The sequence below is a fragment of the Heterocephalus glaber genome, unplaced genomic scaffold (assembly GCF_053883595.1).
Source record: "Heterocephalus glaber isolate CG9 unplaced genomic scaffold, H.glaber_assembly_v1.0 deba00001687, whole genome shotgun sequence".
Classification (NCBI taxonomy): domain Eukaryota; kingdom Metazoa; phylum Chordata; class Mammalia; order Rodentia; family Bathyergidae; genus Heterocephalus; species Heterocephalus glaber.
The window spans coordinates 21,543,586-21,562,656 of NW_028258412.1; the positions used below are offsets into that span (position 1 = coordinate 21,543,586).

A 19,071-nucleotide genomic window follows, 5' to 3' on the forward strand; every position below is an offset into this window, starting at 1 on the left:
GCCCAAGAGTGAAATCCTCGCCACCGGGCAAAGCAGGCACGCTCCGCTGTCCCTTCCTCCCCGGGGTCCCTGACTCCTCCGCGCCCTCCGCCCTCCGGGGTCTGGACCCACGCCCGAGGCTGTCTAACCCCAGCCCTCCGGCCCTGCGGCCCCGCCGTCCTTCCCGGCCCGCGCCGCCTCCTTCCGGGCCCTCCTCCTGCGGGCGGACGCGTCCTGGGCGGGGCTCCGCGCGGGCGGAGGAGACGGCGCGGTAGGTGACCGAGCGCGGGCAGGGGCCATGGCCATGCCAGGCTGCTGCGGCGCGCTGCGGGCCTTCCTCTTCGAGTACGACACGCCGCGCATTGTGCTCATCCGCAGCCGTAAAGTGGGGCTCATGAACCGAGTCGTGCAGCTGCTCATCCTGGCCTACGTCATCGGGTGAGCGCCGCGGGGTCGCCGGGGTCGCGCTCGGGACCCGGGCCGCTGTGCACCTGAGTTTAAGGGCAGAGCTTGGCTGCCCTAGCGTCGCCTTTTCTTTGCTACTTTACCTCCCAGCTGCTCCCTCTGACTGGGGCGAGGGGTGCGGTTTGCCCCGAACGCCTCAATCCCCCCTTCTCACTTCTCATTCTAGTGATCGACTGACAAAACCAAGGCTTGTGATTTCCACTTGGTTCCCTCTGGGTCTGTGGCTTCGGGTCTCTTCCTCTGAGTAGCAGGCGGTGACCCAAGAGTTTGGGGGTGCGAGTGTGGGACCCTACCTGCCCTGTGCTTACGGACCTAAGCCCTGCCACGCTCGACCTCACTAGATGTGTAGTTTAATCGCCTCCACCGTTACGGTGCCATACAACCCTGGAGAGGAAGTGGGCGTTATCTTGCCGACTTGGCCCACTTTTAAGGTTTGCCTGGAGCGTCACGGTGTCCACAGCTGCTGGCCCGACACATGGATCTGCTTTCTGGTTTTCCTGATAGGCTTAGAGCGGTGGTCCCCAAAATGAACCCTGGACCCATCCAGGAGTCTTTAGAAAACAGTGACTTTGGGCTCCCATCCCCAGACCTTGTGATTCAGTTGCTACAGAATAGGACCAGCGCTCCGCACACTTAGCTGATTGTGAGTGACTCATCCGCAGCTTTAGAAGTAACAGATCTCTCCTGGGGTGGGGTTGGAATCTGTTAGCATCGCCCAAGGGAACTTGGGCGGTGGCAGCAGGTGCTGACGGTAAAGGTTTCCTTCCCCATGCAGCTCAGGGGTAAAGTGTGTTCAGCAGGTGTAAGGCCCTGGGTTCAATCCCCAGCACTAAGAAGCAAACCCAAAAAGCCAATCCAGTTATGGGCACCACATCAGAACCAGCTGGTACGTACGGGGCTTGGAGTCATTGGTTCCTGGGGTGAGGTATTCGCACTCAGCCAGCTCCTTAACTGAGTCATGGTGCTGGGGCCACCAAGGCTGCTTGATGGACTGGGCTCATCCCTGTGGGAGCCGAAGCCTTGGGGTCGGCAGCTCTCTCGCAGCTCTTAACTCCTGGCTCTTCTGGAAGGAGCAGGTGACAGCCAGCTCAGGGAACCGTGAGAGTCTGGACGATGGAAAGTGTCTCCCGCTGTGTTGTGCCTTAGGGTGGCCACCGGTCACATGTTGCTGTCACACACTGGAGCTGTTCTACTACAAACTGAGATGCACTCTATAAAGTATACACTATATTTTGAAAACAGTACAAAAAGGGAGTAAAATACCCCATCAGTACTTTTTTACCGATGACATGTTAAGATATTTTGGATATATTGGGTTACATAAAATATATCATTAAAATTAATTTTCCTGTGTCTTTAGTTTTTAACATAGATACTAGAATTTGTTAAATTCCACATGTGCCTGGCATTATATTTCCCAGTACTGTAAAATACTTTTATATTTCTGTTGGCCTTAAGGGTTCCTATTGGGATTTAGGGTTCCTGGTCTTGAGGATTTTTAAAGCAGTGGTTCTTTGCTTGTATACATCTTGCTATGATCAAAACTGACTCAGGGTGGACGTGGTGGCACACACTTGTCATCCCAACACTTGGGAGGCTGAGACAGGAGGATCACAGCAAGTTCAAGGCCAGTCTAGGCTATGTAGTGAGTTTAAGACCAGCCTGGACTACACAGCAAAACCCTGTCTTGAAAAAACAAAAAGAAAAAAAAATACCAACTTGTTACACAATTTCCTGATCCAATTAATCTGGGTGAAATTGTAGTTTCCTCTTCCCTACAGCAACCTTTCCTGAAAAGAGACTGAACTCCTAATTCCCATTCATCCTGTTATCAGTCGTGTGATGAGGAAATCATCACGTGACAATGAATGCCGTGACGCCATCAGTCTCCACTCTAGCAATGCACTGTACTCGGCGGCAGAATGATAGTGGCCTTCCTGCCCCCAAATGCCTCTGTGTCAGGCTGGAATGAATTGTGGCTTTACCATAGCTGAGCTTCCAGAAGCCCTGTGGAACAGGACTTGGGGAGGGCGGCCCCTACCTCTAGGACGGACAGTGAATTTGGACTGCCCAGATCAACAAACCCATAATAAGCAACCCACGAACTTATGAAGTCTTAGCTTGTAGGAATTACAAGGAGGGGAGATGGCATATTTCTTAACTCTAGAAATAATAGTTTTGTTATTGTTTTTGGAGTCAGGCTGACCCTTGAACTCACTGTGTACCTAGGCTGGCCTCAAACTCATGGCGATCCTCCTGCCTCAGCCTACTGAGTGCTGAGATGACAAGCATGTGCTACCATGCCCAGTGATTTTTTTAATTAATCAGACTGTCATCAGATGGGGTCCAAGGAGTCTCCCCCAAAGAGGAGGTGGGTACTGCATCTCACCCTGTGGGGTAGATTTGTCAGCTCTCATCACAGAAAAGCATTTCAGGACATGGAGAGGCACAGGCAGATTAGGCAGAGCTAGAAAGTCAGAGAAAATGGGGCTGGGACTCCAGCCGGAGGAGCTGAAAGGGGCACAGCTTGGTGAGGATTGGACTGGCTCATTCACAAAAGAAAGAGACCATCCTTGCCAGGCCTGGTAGTGCACTCCTGTAACGCCAGCATCATGGGAGGCTGAGGCAGGAGGATCACCGCCAGTTCCAGACCTGCCTGGACAACCGTGGCACAGTCCTGGTTCCCCAGATGCTTTGAGGGGATAACTGGGCCTCCCTGAGGTGATGGTTTCTGCTTAGGGCAGTCTGTTCCTTGGAGGCCTGTGGAGCTTGTGGAGCCTTGTGGGCGCTTGGAGGTGCTGTGTGTCCCTGAAGTCTCTTATCCTAGTGTCCTGGTCTTGAGGGGGGAAGAGTGGTTATGTAAACACTGGGCTGGTCAGCCTTGAATTGCCCTTTAGACAGACCTTGGCTCCCGAAATGATTAACTGATGAGCGGGCCTGTGTGCAGAGCCGAGCAGGGGTCAGACCCGAGTCTTAAGGTAAAAAAAGGTTGTTTTGTTCTGCTTTTAGTTCCCTACTAGGCACCAAGTGAAGAGGCAGTGTTTTCATTTATTAAAAAGCAAAAACCACTTTTAAGTCCTTGAGTGCCTCAAAAAAAAGCACAAATCATGCCTCTTTGGGGGGAGGGGATTGAGACAGGGTTTCACTGTGTAGCCCAGCCTGGCCTTGAACTCACAGCAACCCACCTCCCCCAGCCTCCCAAATGCTGGGATTACAGGCAGGTGCCACTATGCCTAGCCCAACACATCATGCTAGTAATGAGTGACAGGGGCCAGGAGCTTGTCCCTGGTCCCTGAGAAGTCTGGGTATAGACTGGTAGTCATTTCTTCCTGTAAAAAGGATCTTGTCATGTGAGTTCCTAGGAGAAGTAAATGATTACAAAGTTCCAGAAAGGTGGGATCCTCTCTTCTGGAGAGAGGAGCAGTGTGGGCACAAGAGGAGGCTTCAGAGGCTTCTGGCTGAGTTCTGCTCCTGACCCTGCCTCTCCGGCCCCGACTGCCTCATTCAGTGGCCGGGATTCCATGAGCTCATCTGTATAAAGAGCTTAAATCCCAGCTTGGTCCTGACGACTCTCAAATGGAAATTATTCCTATCCTAATGTGTTATTTCTCGGCGATTCCCACAGGGTTCAGCGTACTGAAAGTGATCAGATGCCCAATGACAAAAACTGAGCATTTCCTGATCGCTGATCACTGTACTAAGTGCTTTAGCTGCAGCATCTCATTTATGTTCCACAAAATAAATCAAAGGGCCACTGTCTCCTCTTTGCAGAAGTGGAAATGGATCTGCCGGAAGTTAAGCAGCTTCCACAAAGCCACGTGATTAGTAAACGCGCTTTCTGCCTCCTCCCTGGTGGCCACTGAAGAGCCTGCTGTCCTTTGCAGGTGGGTCTTCGTGTGGGAAAAGGGGTACCAGGAGAAGGACTCCGTGGTCAGCTCCGTGACGACCAAGGCCAAAGGTGTGGCTGTGACCAACACTTCTGAGCTGGGGTTCCGGAGCTGGGATGTGGCCGATTACGTGGTCCCTGCTCAGGTGCGTCCCCCTGTGCGACCTCCGCCCCTCACCCAGCCCTCTTCCCAACTATGCCCCTCGATTCATGCTTCAAGGCCACAGAGCCAACTTCTCCAGCGCCGGGCCCAGGGCTGCAGCAGAGTGGCCAGGTCTCCTGGCTTCTGGTCCCAGCTGGGGTACTCAGGGAGCCAGCTGGCTGCTCAGCTCACAAACGTCCCCACAGACACGAGTCCTCCCAGTTGCCACAAGGCTCGGAGGTCAGGAAACCAAACGTCTCAAATCCTGGGGCAAGTTCAGGTGGACACATCCCCTTTCCTCTTTGCTTTATCGTCTTCCACCCACAAGGTAAACCTTGGCAGACAGTGTAAAATCTTCACAGTAACTAGAGACCCAAGCTGGCCAGAAGGAAATGGCACCCGATTCCACCAGGGGCAAAAGCAAAGGAAGAAATTGTTTGATGCAGCATTTGAGTTGCCACAAGGCAGCAAGTTAACATTTTGGTTGTTTTCTTTTGTTTTGGGGTTTTTTTTGGCATAGTTGACCAAACCCAGGCCTCACACATTCAAGGCAAGTGCTCTACACTGAGCTACACCCCCAAAGCTGCAGGTTAAACAATGATTCCATGGTTGGGGGGGGGGGTTGTGGTTTTTGGGTGTTTGGAGGCAGGGTCTCACTATGTACTTCAGGCTGGCCTCAAACTCACTATTTAGCCCAGCCTGGCCTCAAACTTGTGGCCATCCTCCTCCCTCAGCCTCTCAAGTGCTGGGGTTATAGATATGTGCTACCACGCTCAGAATAACGTGGACTCTTTAACTGCACTGTGTGACCAAGCCCCCAAATGCCCCTGAGGTGTTCAGTGCCTATGACAGCCAGATTCAGAAAAGCGCCAGCTCCTAGCTCAGAGTTGTGAGAGGAAAACACGGACTTGGAAACATTCCCCTAGGGTCATTTCCCTCCTCTAGAGAAGGGTGTGACAGGTGAAGAGAAGACAGCTAGTTGGACAGAGCAGGGATGCAGGTGGCCCGCTGAGTGGTCCTGGTGAGCTCCGGCCCTGTCTCCAAGTAAAAATAAAAAAGGCAGGGGATGCAGTTGAGTGGGAGAGCGCCCTTGGGTTCAGCCTAAATCTGCAAAATTAACTGATTAATTAAATACAACTGATGCACCCAGCAGAGGAGCTGGGTCCAACCAGAAACTTCCGGGGGCCCTGCCTGACATTCCTTCTATTAGGAGGGCATATGTAGTCACGTTCCAGTCTCACGCCCAGCAGTGCTTTTCAGAAACCCCGAAACACGTGTGGAGGGGGACCCAGCAGGGCTCTGTCCCCTCTGCAGGAGGAAAACTCGCTCTTTGTCATGACCAACATGATCATCACCGTGAACCAGACCCAGGGCACCTGTCCCGAGGTAGGTGGCGCCCCAGGCCTGGTCCACACCCCTCCACCCTGACCGGACCCGGGGAAATCATCCTCCTCTTCCTTTTCCTTCCAGATTCCTGATAAGACCACAGTGTGCGAATCTGACGCCGACTGCACTGCGGATTCCGCGGGCAGCCACAGCGATGGTAGGAGCCCGGGCGGCTGGGTGGGCGGCTCCGGGCCGGACTGCGCCCCCTAGCGGGCAACGCTGAGCGGAAGTCAAATGCACGATGAGGCCCCAGCTGCAGACGCAGGGGTAGAGCACAAACGGAGCCCGCATGAAGCCTTGGGTTCCGCCCCCAGCACTAGAGGGAAAAATCCTCCCAGTTCCCCAATGCTCCGCCACCCTGGGTGAGCCTGGTATCAACAGAGGAACCTGGCCAGGGATTTAGCTCGGTGGTTTCAACGCCTGCTGCGCAAGCGCAAGGACCCGAGTTTGATTCCCCGGTACAAAAAAAAAAAAAAAAAAAACCCCACAGAGGAACCCTATAAGTCTGGCCTGGTGATGCACTCCTGTAATCCCAGCACTCTAGGAGGCTGAGGCAGGAGGATGGCAAATTGGAAGACCCAGGCCAGGGATTTAGCTCAGTGGTTTCGCCTGCCTCGAAAGCACAATGTCCAGAGTTCAATCCCCAGTACCAAAAAAAAAAAAAAAAAAACCACCCCAAAATAAATTGGAAGACCCTATAGCAAAATAAAACAAAGACGGGATGGAGCTCAGTGTAAAGGCCCTGGATTTGATCACCAATACTGAAAAAAAAAGCAGGACCCAGGACCTTCTTTCCATTCACCTCTGTCCTGTGAGCCCCAACCTTGCTCCATTCTGGGACGTGGTGTCCCTGGAGCCCCGTGTTAGTCAAGCAGAGATGTGGCTGCCACTCAGGTGACCATCGCTGGTCCCAATTCCTAAAATACCCCAACTGGAATTGTTCACACCGGCAGCATAGGATGCTTGAGGAAGGGGGCCCAGCCACAAGGGTAAGAAAGAGGGGATCCCCGTGGACTGGACCCTCTCCCCTGCAGGAGTCAAGACGGGGAGATGTGTGCCGTTCAACGGGTCCGTGCAGACCTGCGAGGTGGCATCCTGGTGCCCGGTGGAGGACGACTCTCGGGTGCCCAGGTGAGTCGCCCCGGGACAGGCAGCACCTGAAGCTCCAGCTCTCGGTTGTCTGGAGGTGACAGGAAGCTGAGCCTGTGCACTGGGGCTTTCTGTGTACTTTGGGGGTTTGTTTGGGGGTTTTTTGAGATGGGATCTCACTGTACAGCCCAGGCTGGCCTCAAACTCCTGCTGATCCTCCTCACTCAGCCTCCCGAGTGCTGGGATCAGGCACTCGGCAGGAACGGAATCCTAACCCTTCAGAGCCAGAAAAGAGCCTCCGGAGCAGTGCTCCTCGACCCAGGGTCACCGGCTGCTGAGCACTTGAACTGTGACTGGCTCTGAAGGGACACGCGCTGTGAGAGTGGGATGCACTGTGGGCCCTGGAAACTTATATGGAAAAAAAGAACGCAAAATATCTGATTAATGTGTTAGTGACACATTGACGTAACATTCTGGATATACTGTGTTATAGTATAAAACTTAATGTCACCATTTCTTTTTACTTTTAAATATGGCTACTAAATAGGCCAGGCATGGTGGCTCATGGCTGTAATCCCAGCACTTGGAGGCTGAGGCAGGAGGATCAAAGTGTGTGTAAGGCTACATAGTGAGTTCAAAGCCAGCCTGGACCATGTAGCAAGACCCTGTCTCACCTAGGCCACTAGGAAACTTTATATTATAATGTGATCCAGGCATGATGGTGTCTACCTATAATCTCAGCTTTCTAGGAGCCTGAGGCAGGAGGATCCCAAATTCAAGCCCAGCCTGGGCAACTTAGTGACTTAGCAAGACCCTCCCTAGAAATTAGAAAAGGTCTGGGGATGTAACTCAGTGCCAAAGGCCTAGGTTCAATCTCTGGTACCACCAAACAAACAAAAATCCATTACTAAGAAGCCAGACCTAAAGGCCATGTATCCTGTATGCCATTCCTATGAAAATACCTGCAACAGGCGAATCTGGAGACAGGGAGTGGATGGCCGGCTCCCGAGGGTCTGGGAGGAGACTGGGTGAGGAGCAGGTAAGCAATGAAAGTGTCAGAAGTTTCCTCCAGGCCTGATGAAAGCCTCCAGAACTAGAAAGAGGTGGCAGTCACTGTCAGTGCATTAAATGCCACTGATTGGTTCTTTGTGTGTTTAAGACAGAGTCTTCCTCTCTTTGAAGGTGGCCTCAAACTTGCAGTGATTCTCCTGCCTCAGCCTGCTAAGTGCTGGAATGGCAGGCAGTACATTTTTATTTTATTTATTTGGTACTGGGGATTGAACTCAGCACCTTACGCTTGCAAGGCAGGTGAAGGAACCACTGAGCTAAATCCCTAGCCCCAGCCCTGGCAGTACATTTTTAAATGGTTAATTTTATGTTATGTGAATTCCACCTCAATTTTTAAAAATGAGTCGATCTTAAAGAAAAATACTACATTTGGGGTGCACAGATCAGGGGGTGAAAGGTCTGACATGGGAAATGTCAAAGGTGTGAAAAGCCTGCTAGGGAACCAGACTTCCTGATGCTTAGGGAACGGGAGACCTGCCCTTGGCTTGGCCTTGGCAGCAGGGGGACAGGCCCGGCTGTCCTCACAGTGTGGCTGTATGCATGACCTTGCTCCTGTCCCAGGGGTGGAGAGACTGGTGATGTCATTTTTAGATTCCTGGGGTCCCCCAACTAGGGGCGGCCTCGAGGGCCACAGGGCCAGACCTGCATCTCAGGCTTCTGGCATGGAAAAAGCTATCTAGTCCCAGGGGCACCTCCGCCTCCTTCCCCTCCAGGGTCACTGAGGCTGCCTGGGGCCAGAGCCCTGCAATCCAGAGGAAGCTCAGTGCAGACGCTTCTCTGACCTGGGCTTGTGTTGGAGATTAGAGGTGCAGAGTTGCTTTTCTTCTCTTGACAAAGTGACATTGTAAATCCTGTATGTCATGTTTTAGAAATATTACATAACAGCCGGGTATGATGCCACACACCTGTAATCCCAGCACTTGGGAGGCTGAGGCAGGAGGATTACCATGAGTTTGAGGCCAGCCTGGGCTACATAATAAGTGCAAAGGCAGCCTGAAGTACATAGCAAGACCTTGTCTCAAAAAATAAAATTAAGGGCCGGGGATTTAGCTCAGTGGTTTCGCCACCTGCTGTGCAAGCACGAGGACCTGAGTTCAATCCCCTGTACCAAAAAATAAGTTAATTAATTAAATTAAAAGGGGAGGTATAGCTCAGTGCTTCCTGGGATCAATCCCTAACATCACAAATAAATAAATAAATAAATAAATAAATAAATAAATAAGTAAGTAAGTAAATAAAAAGTCAGGTGAGGTACACACGCCTGTAATCCCAGCACTTGGGAGGCTGAGGAGAGAGGATCCTGCAAGTTCAAGGCCAGCCTGGGCTACACAGGAGACCCTTCTCAAAAAACAAAAAGAATATAAAAGAAAGAAAAAGATCACAGTTATGTGAATATACACACGTTTGTACTTTTTGTAACAATATGTTACCATTTTTTCAGACCTGCTTTTTTAAAGGCTGCAGAAAACTTCACGCTTTTGCTTAAGAACAACATCTGGTATCCCAAGTTCAACTTCACCAAGTAAGTGGGGCTGGGCTGAGCTTTCGGTCGGGCGCTGCTGGCCCTGGCTGACCTCGCCCTGTTCCGGCCCCAGGAGGAATATCCTCCCCAACATCTCCACCGCCTACCTCAAGTCCTGTGTGTACGACGCGCACACCGACCCCTTCTGCCCCATCTTCCGCCTGGGCCAGATCGTGGCGAGTGCGGGCCACAGCTTCCAGGACATGGCCGTGGAGGTAGGCGCGGGGCGGCTGTCCTCGCGCGTGCCCTCGGTCTCTGCCGGGAGCCCCACCTCGTCCCGCCTGTCCCACAGGGAGGCATCATGGGCATCCAGGTGAACTGGGACTGCAACCTGGACCTCGCCGCTGCCCTCTGCCTGCCCCGCTACTCCTTCCGGCGCCTGGACACGCGGGACCCGGACCACAACGTGTCCCCGGGCTACAACTTCAGGTGGGCGGAGCCGGCTCGGAGCGTGGGTTGGGCGAAGGTGGGGGAGGGCACCGAGCAGGGCTCAGGGCTCGCTCCTCGGGCTGCCTTCTCCCCTTCCTCCTTCAAGAAAGGTGTGCGGTGGGGGGGCGCCTGTACTTCCAGCACTGGGAAGGAAGGCTGAGGCAGGAGGATCACTGTGAGTTCAAGGGCAGCCTGGGCTACACAGTGAAACCCTGTCTCAAAAAACAAAAAAAACCAACCAACCTTGATACTGGGGATTGAACTCAAGGACTTTGCACAAAGCTACATTGCACTGAACTCCACCCCCAGCCCTTTTTATTTTCTGAGACAGGAATTTACTAAGTCGCTAAATTGTCCAGGCTGGGCTCAAACGTATGGTCCTGCCTCAGCCTCCCGGGAGTGCTGGGATCACAGGCGTGTGCTGCCACGCCTGGCTCTCTCCCAGCAACCCTGTCCTGGTCCTGTCACTCCAGTCTCTCTTCCCTCTTCTCGTGTCTCTGCGTCTTTTCCAGTACTGGGGTCTGAACCCAGGGCCTTCTCCCTGAGTCACTTCTAAAAATAGGCCCTACAAGCGGCACCTGAGTCAAGAGTGCTTTTGGGTGGCCCTTATCTCCTAGCCTAAAAAAAAAAAATCTATTTTTAAAAAATCTTATTTTGACTATGTACTTTTTTTTTTTTTTGGTACCAGGGATCGAACTCGGGACCTTGTGTTTGTGAGGCAGGCGGCGGAACCACTGAGCTAAATCTACAGCCCCTAAAAAAATCTATTTTGAGACAGCCTCACTCACTAAGTTGCCCAGTCTAAACTCAAATTTGCAATCCTCCTGCCTCAGCCTTCCAGAGTGCTGGGATTATAGGCATGCGCCACCTTCCCTGGCTGAAAAGTGTCTTTTGTCACAAGGGCACATTGGATTTAGGGGACACCCTAACCTGGTACAACCTCATCTCAGCTAATTATATCTGCAAAGACCCTGTTCAAACAAGGTCACCCTCACAGGTCCAGCACGGACATGAATGGGGGACAGGACTCAGTTCGGCAGGACTGAAATCTCACGGGCAGGAGCGTAGCAGCAAAACCTGTAGCCACCATTTTTCCCGTGCGCAGCACCCTAAAAACAGGCTCCTGAGTGGTCCGTGGGCCTTTTCATTGCCCTTGTTGCCCCCTCGTGGTGACGTGTGGCATTGCAGGAAACCTCTGCGGGACCTGCCCGCGCCCCGCAAGATTTGAATTTCCTTGTAGGAATTAAGTTTGTGTCGCTCTGTCTCCACCATCACCCGCTTCTTGGGGGATCCTTGCGGCACCCGCGGGCCTGAGTGGAAATCCACACCCGGCCCCGGCCCCGGCCAGTGCAGCACCATGGGATGCTCCCCCCTCCCCCGCCAGCGTCCCCCGCTGTGGTTCTGTTTTACGGCCGCCCGGGCCCTCCAAGCCCTGACCGCCAACCCGCCGTCCTCCCCGCAGGTTCGCCAAGTACTACAGGGACCTCGCTGGCCAGGAGCAGCGCTCACTCATCAAGGCCTACGGCATCCGTTTCGACGTCATCGTGTTCGGAAAGGTGGCGGCCCAGCCCGACCCGACCAGTGGCCTTCCTCCCACCCCGCCCGGCCTTTTATCCACTGACCCAGCTCAGAACTGGTTCTCCCTTCCCTGCTCCCTCAGGCTGGGAAGTTCGACATCATCCCCACCATGATCAACGTGGGCTCTGGCCTGGCGCTGCTGGGCGTGGTGAGTGGCTGTGTCCCTGCTTCCGGGGAAGGGGCCAGGCGGTCTGGGGGAGCCCAGAGCACCCTGCTCCTCCTCTCTCGCCCTTGCTGACTGCAGGCCACAGTGCTGTGCGACGTCATCGTCCTGTACTGCATGAAGAAGAGGTATTACTACCGGGAGAAGAAGTACAAGTTTGTGGAAGATTACGAGCAGGTAGGCGCTGCTGTGCTCCTAGCAGGCCGGAAGTCCCGGGACAGCGACCCCCTGTGCCTCTGTGGCTTGATCACCTGTCACCCTAGGCAGTTGCACGCCACCCTCGGCATCTGCGCCATCTCTAGACCCCTGGCTCTTTCACGTGAACTCTTTAAAACCTGGTTTTAAGCCAGCTGCACTGGTGCACACTTGTATTCCCAGCTACTCAGAAGGCTGAGGCAGGAGCATCCCAAGTTCTAAGCCGGCCTGGGCAACTTCACATGACCTTTTCTCAGACTAAAATTACAAAGGTCTGGCCTGTGGCTCAGTGGTAGAACATTTGCCTACTGTGCACATAGCCCCGGGTTCCATCCCCAGTACTGGGGGTCAGGGGGAGCTTTGTTTTAATTAGTGACAACTTGGGTGAGTTATCATAACGGACCTATGACAAAACCTTTGCCCGTGCAGTACTTAAATTCCGCTTCCCTAACAAGAGGGCTGGGCACCATGTGGGAGGCCCTGCCCCGGGGCGTGAGGGGACTGTCCCCAAGTGCTCAGGAAGAGCACCGGGCCCACCTGCGCCACATGGCCCTGTGCACGCTCACCTGCTTGTCCTCACAGGGCCTTGCTGGGGACACAGACCAGTGATGCTGCCCCGGGCCACACCAGGCTCCCGAGACCCTTGCGGACGAACAGGAAGAAGGGAGAAATGGGTGCTGTGTTGCTCGAGAATGTTCTGGATTTGGGCTCCGTCCCCACAAGGCCTCGGGGCGGCTGCAGCTGTGTTCTGTGCAGAGGGAGGGTCCCTTTGCCCCCCGCAGCGCAGTGGTCCCCTTGTTAGCTGGGCCACCTCTAGGGCATCCCGGTGAGTGGCCAGCCTGAGGCAGCAACACTGCTATGGCTCATGGGGCTGCCTGTCCTCAAGGGCCTCAGCGTCCCCCATGAGGACAGGTCCAGGTCTCTGAGCCAAGCACCTTGCAAGGAAAGAGAACCTGGGAGTGGTGGTGCACACTTGTCACTCGGGGAGGCTGAGGCGAGAGGATCTCTGTAGGTTGGAGGTCAGTCTGGGCTACACAGTGAGTTCAAGGCCAGCCTGGAGGAAATAGAGACCCTGTCTCAAACCAGAGGAAAGAAAAGGAAGGGCTCCCCGGTGTGGTCACCAGACCTGTAGCAGGCCCGAGCGGCTGTTCCTTCTCCCCCCACCAGAGACATTGTCCTTCCTTCCCGTTTCTCTTCTAAGAGTGGCTGTGCTGAGTTGACTGAGGTCCAAACATTAAAACAGGTGATTTTTCTTAGCCCTTGTTTGCACTATCTCACATCTGCTAGAACTTGCCTTCCCTCTCTTCTACTTTATGAGGGTTACCAGCCATCAGTGCCCCACATGGTGGCGCACGCCTGTCATCCCAGCTCTCGGGAGGCTGAGGCAGGAGGATAATCGTGAATTCAAGGCCAACCTGGGCCGCATAGTGAGTTCAAGGCCAGGATGAACGACATAGCAAGACCCTGTCTCACAGAATTAAATGAAGGAGAAGACACCAGTTATCAGCATCAAAATAGAGTCACTTATGCCAAATCTTAACAAAATTGAGCCAGCGGTGGGGCGGGGAGAGGTCTTCACATGTATTTTCCTGATCGTGAGATTCTTCTCAGACCACAGACTTACAGCGAAAGCTACTTCCTCAACAGCCTCCCAGTGTGGCCTCACCATGAGACTTGCTTCTATGGCAGCCTCTCCTGGCAACACCCGCACACATGGCAGGGTCTTCATGAGGCCCCGCAGCTGAGGAACTAGCGTTTCACAACACCCTGCATGTACTTCACCTTTCAAACTGTCCTCATGGCAGCCAGGCGTGGTAGCACAGGCCTGCAATTCCAGCACTCTAAAGGCTGAAGCAGGAGAATCACTGCGAGTTTGAGGCCAGCCTGGGCTACACAGTGAATTGAACTACATAGCAGGAATAAAGCAAAAACCAACAGTGTCCCCAGGCCACAGCCTCCGGATGTGCGCGCCTATGCGTGGTGCAGCCTGGACTGCCATCTTGCCGTGACCCTGAACCAACTCTTTTTCAGGGCACCTCTCCCTGTCAGTATCCCAGGTTGGAAACTTGGGCCAGGAAATTCATTTGTCGTTCAGCTCACTGTGCCCAGAAGAGGTCTTGAAACCGTCTGTGTCTTAATCTTTGGCTTTTTTTTCTTCCTGTTTTCATCCCTTAAATGCCTAAAACTTGTGACCTTCATTAGGTTGTCCCTTGGGAGCACATGATTTTTTTTTTCTCTAAGTGGATCTCACCTGCGCTGGCGTCTTAGGTGAAAGGTCTGCTACACAGGCGACACGTTTTAGAGGCCCGGAAGCAGTTTATCTGCGCTCCTTCCTGGGCCTCCAATCAAGGCAGACCCGCCCACCCCGGCACAGGTGTGTGGTGGTGGGCAACCGAGCAGCCTTCGCACCCGCCTTCCCCACCAGCGGAACTACCCTGGCCCCAGGACGAGGAGGGCCAGCTGGCTCTCCTGCCCGCTCAGCGCCCGCCCCGGGCTCTTCTTGCTTTGGGGGTGGAGTTTACACAATCCTCTTGGCAAAACCCTAGGTGAAGGGCTTAAAAGGAGCTGCAGTTTCAGGGCTGGAGATACGGTCTGAACGTGCCCCCCGAAGTGCCTGTGCTGGGAACAATCCTCCAAGCAACAGGACAGCTGGAGGTACACGCGCAGCTCAGTGTGAAGGCCCGGGTCCATCCCGTCACCCCAAAAGGTGGGGGCGTGACGGGGGGGTTGTCTCGGGTCCCCCACCTCCCGGGTACACCCAGGAAGCAAAGCGCAGCTTCCCCGGAAGTGCCCGCGTGCGTCCCAGACCGGAGAATCGCTGTTCTCTGCAGGCCCCGCCTCCCAGTCTGTTGGAGACCGAGGGTTTGCTCGCCCAGGAGAAGGGGTGCAGGTGGGGGACTCCTCAGCCCCTTCCTTTCTGGAATGGGACGCGAAAGTCAGGCGGGGTGCGGGCCGGGCTGCTAACCTCACTCACGATGTCACCTTGCCTCGGCTGCGTCCTCTGCGCCCCGCAGGCACCGCCTCCAAAGCGGGAGCTCAGCCTCGCCGGCGTGGACTGCGGCGTCCGGCGGCTCTAAAGCGTGCAAAGGTGCGCTCTGGGCGTTTCCTTCTCGGCACCTCAGAAGCTCCGCAGAGAGGGGAGGAGCCCCAGCTCCCGACTTTTAAAGCCCAGAACTTGCTTCAGTAGCAATGGGATGGGAACCTTCCCGACTTCACCTCCTGTCTCTTAATAAACAGGAAAATGAAGTTCAAGCCAGGCGTGGGGGTACACGCCTATAATCTCAGCACTTGGGAGGCTGAGGCAGGAGGGTCCCTGGGAGTTCAAGGCTGACCTGGGCTACGTAGTAAATTAAAGGACAACCTGAACTGCACAGTGAGCCGGGGATAGTGGCGCCTGCCTGTAATCCCAGCACTCAGGAGGCTGAGAAAGGAGAATGACTGGCGAGTTTAAGGCCCGCTTTCGAGAGACAGGAAGAAAATGAAGTTGAAATGCAGGGAGCCGAAAGGCCTCTGTCCTGGAGCAGCATCCAGATGCACGAGGGTGGCCAGGACACTCAGGTCTGGTCACGCGCTTTGAGGAGCTTTGAGCCTCAGCTCAGGTTAACTGGCCCTGGGGGTGAAGGGTCAGGCTCACCTCACCAGCTGCCAGGGCAGCCTTCTCGACGCCCACGCCCTCGAGGCCCCGGACTGGGTCTGAGGGGGGCCTGGCAGTGCTCGGCCCGGCTGCGGGGGTCACCGTTTGTCTCAGCGCCACATGGACAGTGGAACAGAGGGGCAGGCCGGATCAAGGCCGCTGACCACTTATACTCGCCGGGGCATCCAACCTGCTGTCGGCCTGAGGACGGAACCGACTCAGGGACCCACGGACTCATAAACCACGCCAAAGAAGCCCCAGCGACCCAGGCTCCGCACCATTTCGCTGTGTGTTTATTTCAAGTTTACAGAGAAGCTCAATCATCTGTGGAAAAACGTCAAAGGCTTATCTTTCTCGTAAGTTCATGTTCTCAGGAGTGATAAATACACAGTATTTAACTCTGTACACCTGATAGAAGGAAATGCATAGTAGAAAGGATCAGGGAGAGAACAGAAGCATCGGGCACTGGATAGATCACAGAATAGAAAAGGCAGAGTCCACGAAACTGGAGAAAGACGGGAACCAACGACCTTGAGACCGTCCCTAGCACCGTGGAGCAAGTGGACATCCGGGCTCCACCATGGGCAGCGTGGAGCCCTCAGGGGGTGGGTGAGGGTCCCGGGCCAGGCCCTGTCCACCTGCGAAGGTTTCTTCTCACTCCGGAGAAGCCGCAGGTGTCTGCAGCCCCAGGTGCCACAAGGCGCTCAGTAAGGTTTCTGGGGGCCGCTGGCAGCCTGTGGATAAATGGGGCAGGTGGAAAGGGCAAAGAAAGGCAGGTGGAGGGAGGATTTGTGCTTCCTTCAGGCCCCCAGACATGGGCTGCAGGTCACTTCCATCACGTCAGTCCCCAGAAGAGCCAGCCATGGAAGGACATGGCATCCTTTCTGTCCAGCCAGAAAAGCTGCTCCCCACAGCTTTGCCCTTTCGTAGCAGGGCTGGCTTTGTGCTCTAGAAGGGCTGGTGCCAGTGCTTTAGGTACAGCTGCATCTGCTTAAGCTTTCCGTGGGGCTGGGCAGCTCCTCTCCACAGCTTTCTTTGGTGTTTCTTTGTTTAAAAAAGAAAGTTCTCCACGTGGACCTCCCCAACCCACTGCTCCCACAGCTGGGAGCCTCCGGATTGCTGGCCCAAGCCCCAGGGACGTCTCAGATGGAAGCTTCACGGTGGGGAGGGATGGTCGTGTAAACGGGCGTGAGTTTTGCAGCGCTCCGCACGCCACCTCCTCTCCTCAGGGCCAACTCAGCCAGGCCAGAGTCCACACACAGGCTGGGACTGTTGGCTTTCACCAGCAAGGTGCTTATTGTGAACTACCCAAACCCCATCTGCTTGCAGAACGGGTAGAGCTACTGGATCATTTCCCCATAAATTTAAACAGGGAGGGTAAGAGGAAGCACTAGGTTAGGAAGACAAAACAAGCAGGCAAGGCGACCCTCCCCAGACTGTCTTTGCTCTTTGGAACCAGCATGCCCCAATTCTGACTGCTTACATGATAGCAGGGAAGGTCCCACTAAACTACGGTCAAAAGCTGAAGAAAATCTATGGAAGCAAACAACATCCCAGCCCTGTGACTGGCTGGCCAGGGGGCACAGGCCTTGTTTCTGTCGGCAGACAACCTTGAACCAGAGGTCATTGGGCAGAAACTTTGGGAAGAACTCTTCTGAGCCCAAGTACTGAGCAGATCCCCCCAGAGAACTGGGAAGTGGAGGTCAGATCCGCAGTGCAGTCTTCAAAGCTTCCCTCCCCTTGAACACAATCCAAGGGCAGATGTGAAGTCGCACCCCAGCCTCAGGAAACCCCAATACTGGATGGAGGTCAAAAGGATCAACATTTTCTTTCTGGACTTCTGGGTAAGAAGAGAGCATCCAGTGCCAGCTGCCCCTAGGAGTGCTCCGGGTCCCAACAGCCGCCTCTAAAAGGGCATCCTAGTGTCACTGCGTGGCTCCTGCCGAAGCTCATCTGAGCTGGGGATGATCATTAGTGTCTGAGCCAAGGAAGAGGGAAGAGCACCTCTAGGTGGCGCACCAGAAGCTGGATAAAGTATCTCCTGGCCTACAAACCAGCTAGGACTCCAGGTACAGACAAAACCTCAGCAGTCTCTAGAACACACAGGGTACAAACCAGCCGCGCTGCTGATCTACAGGCGCAGGTCTCCTTGGCTCTGTCTCTGATCGTGTGGCGGAAGCCTGGAAGCTCTGATAACTTCTGAACTTCTGTAGAGTTCAGTCTAGTTAGAGAGTTGAAGGTATTTTTTTTGGTGAATCTTAAGCCATGTAATGTACATGGAAGTGTAGGATTTCACCTGAAGTTTTTGTAACTGAATAAAGAGATTTACTAGCACTTGGCCAATGCCCTTAGGAACCCACTGTGAGCAGATGACGTCAGAAACCTTAGGTCCCCTGGGGAAACCGCCTCTGCCACAGCTGCCCCGCAGATTTCCCCCAGAGAAGCAATTAAACGTCAAGCCCTTTCAGTTTTCCTGACTACATTCTACCCATAAAACATTCAAAAGTCCTTCATGCAAATGAAGTTGCATCAAAGCTCCCTGCAGCTGCGAGCCCAGACCTGGGCCTTGCGGCCAGTGTCCCTTCGAGCCTCCCTCTCCCTTGCCAGTCGCAAGGCCACGCTTATGGCCCGGCCTGCAGGAGCGCTCTGCTTCTTTCTCCACACTGTTCAAACCTCACTCACGTTCGCTTGGTACATCTGACACGGTTCTGAATTCACGATGAAGGATTTTGGGCATAAAAATGTTTTAAAAAGCAATTGTCCCAGAATGCACAGGGGTTTGGGTCTGTAGCTCCTTACACCGCCAGTCCAGCCAGCCGGTGGCCAAGGTCAACTTCACGGAGTCAAGTCCTGGTATTTTGTCCCCTTTAAGACAACAAAGGAAAAAGACAAAGCAAAGAACCAGAGATGGCGGCCAAGGCTCTGCACGCGTGCTCGGTTTCCGTAGGACATGCTGCTATGGAAACTCGGAGCAGCAGCCCGCATGCGAGGTCAGCGGTCCAGCAGCTACTCCAGGTCCATCGCCTCCTCGGGCTGCAGTGGATGCATGCGAGCAGGGGAGCCGGTGGCCGCAGCCCCCCGACTCTCAGCGCAGGGCCCACCTTTCACACGAGCACTTCCTCCTCCCCCGCGGGGGCCAGGTCGGGACCCAGAGGGCCGTCTTCGCTGCTTTGCTTCCTGCTCAGCGAACAGAAAACCAGCATTAAGGCTTGGTCTAGAAAGGACGGCAGGGCCCGACCCATCTCCCACTTTGGGCACCCTGCACCCAGGACGTGACAATGGCTTCCCGGTGCTGGGCTGGGAATGCAGCTCAGCAGTGCGGCATCTGCCTGGCAAGTGTGCGTCCCTGAGCTTCATTCCCAGTACCAAAAACAAAAAAGCGTTATCGTAGACAGCTGAGTTAGGCAGAAATAGTACAGGCAGATAGAGCTAGGCCTCGAGAGTCAGGACAAAGGTGAAACACATCACAACCATGGCCGGAGACACATCTGTTGGAGACCAGGCCTCAAGATAAAGACAAAACAACCCGGCCTGC

At 54.3% G+C, this 19,071-nt stretch overlaps 2 protein-coding genes across 6 annotated transcripts in view; one reads left to right on the plus strand and one right to left on the minus strand.

Annotated features, from left to right (window-relative positions):
* Nucleotides 1-242: 242 nt before the first annotated feature.
* On the plus strand, nt 243-13,158 carry P2rx4 (purinergic receptor P2X 4). The gene is made up of 12 exons (XM_004843834.4): nt 243-417; nt 4,329-4,476; nt 5,787-5,858; nt 5,943-6,015; nt 6,893-6,989; nt 9,457-9,537; nt 9,611-9,752; nt 9,830-9,966; nt 11,429-11,522; nt 11,627-11,692; nt 11,789-11,884; nt 12,485-13,158. The coding sequence occupies exons 1-12, from the start codon at nt 278-280 to the stop codon at nt 12,509-12,511; spliced, it is 1,173 nt and encodes a 390-aa protein (XP_004843891.1). The 5' UTR covers nt 243-277; the 3' UTR covers nt 12,512-13,158.
* A 2,654-nt stretch (nt 13,159-15,812) lies between these two features.
* Camkk2 (calcium/calmodulin dependent protein kinase kinase 2) overlaps nt 15,813-19,071 on the minus strand; it is a 43,726-nt gene continuing 40,467 nt past the window's right edge. For 4 of the 5 annotated variants that reach the window (XM_021257506.2, XM_021257508.2, XM_004843835.4 and 1 more), the window contains one exon: nt 15,813-18,713. In XM_021257506.2, coding sequence (XP_021113165.2) covers nt 18,543-18,713 — 171 coding nt within the window. In that variant the 3' untranslated portion in view covers nt 15,813-18,542. The remainder of the gene's footprint in view (nt 18,714-19,071) is intronic. The other variant, XR_015446229.1, reaches the window with a different exon arrangement.